This window comes from Siniperca chuatsi, linkage group LG6 (genome assembly GCF_020085105.1).
Source record: "Siniperca chuatsi isolate FFG_IHB_CAS linkage group LG6, ASM2008510v1, whole genome shotgun sequence".
Classification (NCBI taxonomy): domain Eukaryota; kingdom Metazoa; phylum Chordata; class Actinopteri; order Centrarchiformes; family Sinipercidae; genus Siniperca; species Siniperca chuatsi.
The window spans coordinates 19,425,406-19,435,626 of NC_058047.1; the positions used below are offsets into that span (position 1 = coordinate 19,425,406).

Consider the following 10,221-nt stretch of genomic DNA (forward strand, 5'->3'; position numbering starts at 1 on the left):
GCCACTGAATTCATTATATTAAACTTCAAATTTTACATTTTTAAGAAAAGTTAAGGTTTCTCTAAATGATGTATTTTTTGTGCCAAACTTTTGTTAAGTCCTTTTAAAAATAAAGTAAACATTGTAATTCTGCAACATGACTATTTTTTCAAGGTTGTATCAGGAAAAAAAAAAAAAAAGATTCAGATGTAGGCAGTACATATTAAAAGGTATACCGTGGTTGGCCGCGAAAGCGCGACTAGGACAGTGGAAGTGAAGTGGTAAGGTTCCGTTTATTTAGGAAATACAATGAGTAACCATGAGTGTGGAGGTAATTGCTGAGACCAGAGGCTGAAGAGAGCAGGCAGGCGGAGGAAGGGCAGCGGGCTGAGGTGGAGCAGAGGAGAGCTGCAGTAAAGCCCTTCCGGGAAGCCGGTGGGCAATTGGAGGCAGGTGAGGAAAACGAACCTGGGCACAAGGAGACAAAGAGTTAGTCAGGAGTTGAGATATCATGCAGGTAATTTCTCTAGGACGGTAGTCAGGAGCCGAGCCATATTACGGGTAGATATACTGTCAGGTGTTGATTGTGGATGGAGAGCAGGTGAGCAGCAGCAGATGGGTAGCAGGTGTGTCAGTCGCTGATTGGAAGTTCCTCGGAGGCCACGCCCCACAGCACACACACACACACACACACACACACACACACACACACAGACAGGAGGGGAACCAACAGGGGACAAACAGACAGAAACACTAGGACTGGTACAGCTGTACCAAGACAGTATAGCGTTTGTTACAGTTATACTTTCAAAGAATGTAAAATCTTTGTTCAGTAATACTGTAATAAACTGTGGTTTTAAGACATATTTATACATGGTTGTGTTAGTACAAATACTGTATTCTGAATTATACTGCTGCGTTGCGTTAAAATGAAGTCTCATTCATCCTCATCTGTGCTTATATTATATTCGTGATAGCAGGGAAGGAGACCTGTCATTTTCCTAACATTTTGTTGCTGGCTGAAAGATTGTTGAATATGTGTGGTATAAGAGATCTTAAACTAATGTGGATAGTGATACTAATGTTTTGGGCTCGCCCTCTGTATTCCCTCACAGCTGAAAATTGCATTCACATAGTACAACAGGGTTGGAGCTGCTGAGCTGATCCATACCAAAGAGCCATGGGAACACTGCAGCATCTCTGCCATGTCAAAGCAAGACACAGTAGTAGTAGTAGATTTACCTGACCTCTGTTGGGGCTCCTGACTTATTTAATGGAAAATGGCTCCATCTTCTGGCAGCACGGCCCTAAGGTCTAAAGTAGTGATGGCTTCACCTCTATCAACATTCAATATCTACTTGAAGAGATCAGATGAGGCACACCCAGTGTACGCAATTCCTGTAATCTGACTCCGAGGATAAACATGTGTCACATTGCATCTAAACTCAGGTTTTGCATACTGTCACTAAGTTCACTTGAGATTTGAACTGACGAAGAGCACAAAGACAGGGTCTAGAAGAAACAAATATTTGTGAAACATGGTGCCACTGTCAATAATATACTGTCAAGTATTGAAAGTAAAAGTAGAAGCAAAATGTTCTTAAGTCAAGTTCAATTGGGCCCCAACAACACATTTTACCCCAGGTCCAATAACAGGTTAATCCAGCCATGTTGTTGGATAGTTTAATCTCTAAAAATGGATCATATTTAATATGATTATTGTATGTTCAGTCATAATGTGAAAATTAACAAGTAGGCTAACTATAGGCCTATCTGTCAAACAAATGTTTGGCAGAAATGTCTAACTGAATTTTCCTCCGAAATGTATGGAGTAGATGTTTAAAGCATCATGAAGTGGAAATACTCAATAGAAGAAGTACATCAATATTATATAGTACTTTAGTAAATGTGCGTAGCCTACTTAGTTTCCACTGCTGAACTACGGATTGATCTGACCCCATTAGAGGTTTTTGGAGCTAAACACATATGATTGTCTCCTGTTGTGCGAACACAGGCCTATATTACCACCACGTGGGGGTGAAAGGAACTGAACCCAGTCAGGACACCGCGCTGGAGGTTTGCTGCCCTCCGCAGGCTGCTTCCCGGTAAACGTGCTTCTTTTCGGAGATAAAGAAGAAACATCTCGGTGTAATGAAGAAAACCACAGTAACATAGTAAAGTACGGGACAAGGTCGTATCATAACACCACACAAATCACTGGCCTTAGTGTGTAGTGTTTCTCATATACAAAGACCCCATAATCTTCAGGATGCACTTTTAATCTGCCTAAATGCCAAATAGCGGTTGGTTCACGCGCACGGGGCGACACTTCATCTGTCCGGAGGAAACGCAGATTTATCGCTACATTGTTTACATTTTTAATAACATTTAAGACATTTTCCACAACCCCAAACGATTATTTCATCTTATCAATGACTGTGTGGTATTTTTAGTGTAATGGTTGTGTGAATAATGGCAGATAGACCGGCATGGCACGTCAGAAGAACACAGGGAGAGTGACAAGGACGGGGAGAGGGAGAAAGAAAGGGGAGGGGAACTGACATTAAAGCAACACAACAAGGAAACTACACTGCAGAGCCACAGACGCCTTCATTTTATGTTTTTGAATAATAGCCGGAGCTAGTGAGGCGAAGTGTATCTGAAATCTGCCCGGAGCTCAACCCCACACAGCGTCAAGTGCCCTGGAAAAGAGCCGCTTTTGACCGAGTTGGATTTCTAGGCACTCTCCGACGCTTTCAGAGATATGGGTGAGAATAATGAAAGAGGGGTTTAATTGTAATTCTGAGGGAAAGTAAGAGAGGGGGAACAGGCCTCTTCTTACGGAGAGAGCCATGCCCTGATGGGAGGTGGAAACAAAGGCCAACCGCATAGCTTAGCCGTAATTAATGAAATGCCAATTTAGATGATCATTTGGCTATTTTGTCCCCTTGAGATTCCTTTCACAATGATGGGACTGCTATCATTTTAGCATGCTGCAGTTATGAATGATGCTGGCTGCCATTACAGTGGAGCTTTCATTATAAAGTCATAATTAAAATAAGCGGACATTTGCATTGGCTTTGTTCCTGATGTAACTGGGATATACAGATGTTTAACTGTAATCAGGTGCTTTGGCAAATTTTGAAGCCTCTGTGTAATATGACCTTTCACAAGAGGCTGTTGAATGAGAAAACATTAAGTAAATGCATCCTAACCTGCCAAGATTATTGTTTATTATTATTATTATTGTTTCCCACATATCAGTCCAGCAGACTGGAGCACATTAGAATACATGTTGTGTGAATGTTTTATATGTGTGTTTCCTCAGGATCAGAGCCACCCAGCTCTCCACAGGTGGTGGAGGATGGAGGAGAGGAGGATGAGGAGGAGCTGAGTGGAGGGGAGGAGGCAGACCTGCGTTCCAGCTCCGGCAGGGGCTCCCTGCTGACCCGGAGAGGCATCACCTTGAGAGTGCTGCTCAAGGACGGCCTGGTGGAGCCGGGGGACGGTGTGCTAGCCATCCACTACCTGGTAATAACACACATCACAACTGGGTACAGTAAGAATGTTGTTATTCATTATTTATGCAAGTATTGTATCATGTGAGGTGGCATTTGTTATTCACGTCAAGCTAAAATGACACGATACACTGGCAATGAAAAGCACTAAGCAGTGGCTTAAAGGAGTAGACCCACATGCATGTCTTGTTTTTTGATTTCAAATGTCTCTCTTCTCTGCCCCCTCAGGGTAAGAACTTTGTAGGAGACCTGTTGAATGATGGGAAAATCAGATGGGTGGAGACAGGCCAGATCTTCAACTCCCCCAGCGCTTGGGCAACACACTGCAAACGTCTGGTCAACCCAGCCAAGAAGTCTGGCTGTGGCTGGGCGTCTGTACGCTACCGGGGACAGAAGCTGGTCCAGTACAAAACCACCTGGCTGCACAAATACCAACCCAGCGCAGACATGGTGAGAGGAGAACAGCGGAATTTGTAACTTTTTAGTTAGTATATAGCCTCAAATATATGAGACAACATATTACTCTAAGCAGTATCAAGTTTAATGTGTGTCGAGGTCAAATATCATGACCCAAATTTGGACTTAAACAATGAAAAGACCAAAAGGTGCTTCTAAACAGCTTATTTTTATATGATTTAATACCAAGACAAAGTAGCTGTTTCAGGTTTACATAAAGTTGAACAGTTAGTTCATGGATCAGTATGGAGACTGGGCTTTTGCTTTTGGCTGTGCATGACTCTTGACATGCAGAGAGAAGAAGGGAAAAGCTGAGGAGAAACAAAATAAGGGCTGATTGTTAAAGGGGCATGATGAAATCAGTAAGAGGCAAAAGAACAAGGCCCCGTTCTTCGAACATGGAAACCGAGAGATCCAGATTTGAATGTTGACGATTTGACATGAGTCTGGATTTTTTAGTTTATTGACAGTTTGCTGGATCATGATCAAGACGTTTTACGGTGAACCCCAAACATGAACAAATTTAAAAATAGAAATAACAGTATGAATTAGTTACGCCACATTTGAAGAACAGGGTCCAGTACTTTGCTAATCTAAAAATAAAGTCTCCTCGTCACAGGTCCTGGCCTCACTGTGGACATGAGCTGTGAGCAGGTTTCCTTCTCAGAAGATTTTAGGGGCCTGAAGAGGTGAAAGTATCCAGAGCTCGACAAGAAAAAAAGCAAAAATTTGAAATTTTCCCCTTCTTTTCTTTTGTATCTCTTTGATCATCACAGTTAAAAATCTCCATCTTATCAAGTCATTTCTGTCGATAATTTCTTCCTAAAAAACTAATTTTCTAAAACAAGTGAAAAAGAATAGCAGGTACGGAGAGAGGGAGTGTTTACAATACTAATCAACTTCAAGAATTTTCTAGAAATGAGTGTCTGTGTCTTGAAACAAGAAAGAAGAGGTTGCTGCTCTATAATAAAGAAAAATGTAACTTGATTTAGAAAGTTCTTGAAAGAAATTGACTTACATTGGAAACATGAAATATTCTGGAAATATTCTCACTGCACTGGTAGATTTTGTTTCACTTGTTTTAAGGACAGAAGACTTTATTCAAGACTTAATTTTTGCAATGAACTTGTGACCCCTCAGTTTTATCTTGGTGACCCCGAGGTTGGATTACTGCTGTAGGGTACCTGTATGTCCAAATCTTACCTAATGCGTTATACTGTCTATATCACTGTATCTACACGATCCTATGCCCTATTACGTTTATTTCTTGTGATGCCAGAGCCTGGTGAGTGAGGAGGATGATGACGAGGATGAAGAGGAAGGGAAGACAGCTGTGCAGGCAGATGAGAAGAACAAAAACAACAAACCTGGATTACATGGTATAATTCTCTTCTCTTCTAACTTAAAATATACATGTTTCATATTTGTGTGGTTTCAACAAACTGGAAAACAAATCTAACTGTTGCAGACGTGGTGGTTTCACGGAGAACAGACAGAGAGAGAATTCCTGTCAGATATTGCACATTGGGCACCAGGGATGCTACCAGGTACTGACTTTTATACAGAAAGATCAATGTAGTTTTATGTGACCAACGTAGTCTTCTTGCATGGAGTGAATTAGAGTGTGATAGACACTAACTTGTATCCTCAGAGATCCACACACACTGGTGGAGCTGTCAGCCTTCTCAGCCATCAACAGATTCCAGCCTTTCAATGTAGCCGTGTCCAGTAATGTACTGCTGCTAATGGTGAGTAACAGCCGTATCTAAAACAGGGTAACTGAATTCTGACAAACAGTTTAGAGACCAAGTTACCTGCTTTTTATCCTCATCAGGACTTCCACTGTCACCTGACCACCAGTGAGGTGGTGGGATACCTCGGAGGACGATGGGATACCAATACACAACGTGAGTTTGACTTAACCCTAGAGATAAGAAAGTAACTGTAAGAAATATACATTAGTAGAAGATAAGAATGAGGCCATCCTTAACCCCGGCACCTTTCTCTCTGTGGTCGATGTATTTCAGTGCTGACGGTCTTGAGGGCTTTCCCCTGTCGGACCAGGCTGGCAGACAGAGACTCTGCTTCTGCTGTGGAGGAGGAGGTAACACTTGACAGCATTTATGCCTTCAGAAAACATGAAGGTGAATGACACCCATTTTAAAAATGTACAAGTTCGTCCTGCGCCGCTGGACAGTTCAGCAGCCAGCACTTGTCAACATGCATATCTCTTTCCAAAAGACAGAAACCAAAGACCTGACTATTGAATTTCCATCACTGGGAAGTTAACACTGACTGCTGTGCTGAGTGTGTTAACCACCAAAGATTTTTGCACTTAAATTAGGTTTAAATACTAATTAATTTCTGTTAACAATCTTAGAATATAAACTCCAGCAATATCAAAAATTCTAGTTTTTTTCATGAAGTTGCAGCTACAAAACTGCAAACCACAAAAGTGTTTTAAGATCACAAGCACTGACATACTGTAACTGTCCAGGGATACAGACCTTTATATGAAATCTCTCCCTTATGTTCTGTGCACTAATATTAGCAAATTTATAGCAAGTGGACCAGTTATCAGAATAGGAAATGCAAAAATTTGACATGCAGTTGAAAGCCAAACCATAAGTGTCAAAACAAAATTCAGCTGCATGTTACAATTTAGGGTTTTTCCAATTTAGCAAAATGTTTCCCCAACGATTAGAATTGTTCATCCAGTTATTGCTGAGCTCCGTCTGTGAACTGGCAAAGTCCATAATAATTACTGTGGTAGTACACATTTATTTACTTTCACTCAAGTGAAACAACATTAAGGCATAAAGTTAGGCTTTTTTCTAATCAGCGTCAGTCATGTTACCTCTGCTCCAGATCTGTCAGAACCTGTTCATGCGCGGGCTGTCGTTGGTGGGCTGGTACCACAGTCACCCGCGAGGTCCAGCTCTGCCGTCGCTGCAGGACATCGACTCTCAGATGGACCATCAGCTGAGACTGCAGGGTTCAAACAACGGCTTCCAGCCCTGTCTGGGCATCATCTGTGGTAAATGCATGCCTTTATATACAGTGTGGGACTATATTGATGTGAGAGATTATTGATATGTACAGGGAAATTCTCTTTGAATACCCTTCCACAGAGAGCTATGAAAACAGTTAAACAGATAAAAGACACTTTATTGATCTCATGCAAGGAAATTAAATAGTATTGCTGAAATAATACAGTATACATTACAAAGCAGGAGATATAGAGGATCTCTCTACAATACATGCATATTAATTACAGAAGTGTACTGCAATGTCAGAAACAGTGACCCACAAGTTGCACTACCCGAAAAATTGCACTCCAATAAGAATGGAATAAGGTGATGGGGTAAAGTGTTTACAGATAGCAGCATATGCATTTGGTAATGGAATACAAATATTGTACTTGAATGAGACTTGAATAAGGAGTAAAGTGTCCTCTGAGTGTATAGCAGCAGTATTACACGTGGCATGTTGAGGCATCATCACTATCATGAACCTTGGTTGTCTCATTAAAAACCTGTTTGACCCCACTCTTTCAGGACCATATTATCACGGCAATCAAGGTGTGGCGTCCACAATAACCCCATTCTGGGTCGTACCACCGCCTGAGGTGAGGATTTCATGGGGATAGAACTGAAACTACTTACCTTCTTATTTCATAGCTTTAGTGGTTTCTGATACTGCTAATTTAGACAGACACTTGTGCTCATGTTTCTGCAAAACTTATGCATCATCTGCCTTCCTGCAGCAACGGCCTAATGACCACGGTATCCCAGTGGCTGTAGAGGTCACCTATGTACAGGACAACTTTCTCACCAGTGATGTTCTTAACGAGATGGTACTGATACTGCAGCCACAGTCCTGTAAAAATACTGCAGATAAATCTATATTGTAAATTATATTATATTACAAATAAAAAGGTCTGTATATTTCCTCCACAGATGCTGCTGGTTGACTACTACAGGGCAGCTCCCGACCTCGTCCAGTTCAGCCAGTATTGGTGTCCTGATACGACTATGATGGACAAGATCAAGGTAGGATGATTTATAGAAAACCTGAAATCTGTTGATGGTCCTGGCATCACTCACTCTTTCGGGACTTCATACACCCTCCAGCAGCTGACCTAACTTGCACAACCTTCTGTCTTCTTCCTCAGGGCTCTCTGAGTTGCCATGCTCCCAAAGACCAGGCCTACTCTCAGATCTTAGAGCATGTCTACAGTCAGTTGAACAACATGCACTGAGTGGATCTGCTGTGCATGCGTGCATGTGGCCGATCTCCATCATCAAGTCGTTCCATTTCAAACCCCTTTTGTGCAGCGCTGACGTGACTGAAGTGACGGATGTACAATGTAGAAACCTGCTTGAAAAACATATAGATGCCTTGAATTCTCTCATGCTTGAGTGATACTTAATTTTGACACAGCGTTATTGTGAGTTAAAAAACATTTCAGTGACTCTGAAAGTACTTAATCTAGTCATACTAGTAGCCCCAGGAGCTGGTATTTACCAACGATGAAAACAGAGAAATGTAAAATTCATACACAAAACCAGACCGCACTGGATCAGGGAGCATGAGACCAACAAGTGTTAAAAACCGATATTTTACAGAAGGACACTAAATAGAAGCATTTCATGGACCAGAAATCAGCCTGCCTGACCGGCCTCCTACCTTTTACACATGGACCTATGTGCCTATCTGTGCCAGTATCCTGTGGTATGAGCAGATATTGCCAGATATGTACAATGTAAACTTTTAATGTGTTGTAATTGCCTTTATAGACTAAACCAATGGAGCAAAGGTGAAAATGAGTAGTGCAAAATATACTACATTAGCAAAGTATGCAAATGTGTCTTGGTTTGACCTCAACTGTACTCTGCAATAGGTTTTGTTAATGTTTGTGTTCCTCAAGTCAAATTGGACAGTTGCAGCGTAGAGCAAGTAATTCCATTGTGCCAAGCAAACTTTTTTTTTATGAACCTGTGTTTGTGTGTGTGTGTGTGTGTGTGTGTGTGTGCGCGGTGTTGTGAATGTGCCCCTCTACTGTCTCCCTGTCAGGTTATGTGAGACATGAGTCCTGTTGGTTAGAACAGATATTTGCTTCCTCTTTACCTGTACTGTATTTATTACTAACTATGGATTGTGTGATGTACATGTTTGAAGACAGAGTAATGCCTTACGCCTGCTGATGATCCACAAAGCATTAAAATATACACACTGGAACTATTTAAACATGACCCTTAGTTCTTTGTTGACTTTATGAATGTCTGCATTAAATTTCATGGCAGTCCAGTTAATAGCTGTGAAACTTGAAAAATAGATCAGTGTGGTACTTTATCAATACCTGGTTCTTTTTCATTTGTAAAAAAGCATTGTTATTATTAATATAATTTTAATTATTACTTAAAAAAAGAATAAATTTAGAACATGATTGAAATTTATTTATATTTTAGATATACCAAAATATAGCAAGCAGCAATGTTTTCAACAGCAAAGTCACTAAAAACTCAATATCTCCCTGTGAACAAATCTAAAATCTAAATAAAATAAATAACATTTCTAAGATCAAAACACAGAGTGAAGTTAACAAATAATGTATAACACTGAAAGTATTCAGATCCTTTATTTAAGTAAAAGTACTAATACCACACTGTAGAAGTACTCTGTTACAAGTAAAAGTCCTGCATTGAAAATATTACTTAAGTAAAAGTATTTAAGTATAATCAGGAAAATGTAAAGTATTAAAAGTAAAAGTACTCACTGCAGAAAAATGGCCCCTGTGACTGTTATACTATTATATATCATTAGATTATGTTTACTTATGCATTAACGTAAACAGAAGGATTTTACTGTTGTAGTTGCTTGAGGTGGAGCTAATTTTTACCTATTTTGTATAGGACACTAATGATTATTTTCAATATGGATTAATCTGCTCATTATTTTTCAATTGATCGAATGATTGTTTGGTTTGTAAAAGCAGTGAAAATAGTGAGAAATGCCATCACAATTATCCAGAGCCCAAATTAACATCTTCACAATGCTTTGTTTCCAACCAACAGTGAAAACCTCAAACTTATTGAAAATAGATTAAAATAATTACCGCTAAAAGGAAAAGCAGCAAATCCCCACATTTGAGAAGCTGGAACAGACAGCTGAAAATATCGCTTTTATGTAAGTTTATGCTTGTTGAACGGCTGTTCTGATAAATTACTCTTATTGGCTTTTTACTCGAGTAAAATATTTCACTTCA

General features: G+C 40.3%; 1 protein-coding gene and 1 long non-coding RNA gene across 2 annotated transcripts; one reads left to right on the plus strand and one right to left on the minus strand.

Annotated features, from left to right (window-relative positions):
- Positions 1-253: 253 nt before the first annotated feature.
- LOC122878087 lies at positions 254-1,230 on the minus strand. The gene is made up of 2 exons (XR_006378405.1): positions 539-1,230; positions 254-447 (listed from the first exon to the last, which is right to left on the minus strand). It is a non-coding gene; the product is annotated as an uncharacterized LOC122878087 (long non-coding RNA).
- Positions 1,231-2,560: 1,330 nt separating this feature from the next.
- Positions 2,561-9,203, plus strand: mpnd (MPN domain containing). The gene is made up of 13 exons (XM_044200229.1): positions 2,561-2,747; positions 3,308-3,510; positions 3,726-3,947; positions 5,233-5,332; positions 5,422-5,500; positions 5,605-5,701; positions 5,788-5,860; positions 5,981-6,057; positions 6,822-6,990; positions 7,511-7,581; positions 7,720-7,809; positions 7,913-8,005; positions 8,128-9,203. Exons 1-13 carry the CDS (start codon positions 2,744-2,746, stop codon positions 8,212-8,214), a joined length of 1,365 nt encoding a protein of 454 aa, XP_044056164.1. The 5' UTR covers positions 2,561-2,743; the 3' UTR covers positions 8,215-9,203.
- The last annotated feature ends 1,018 nt before the right edge of the window (positions 9,204-10,221 follow it).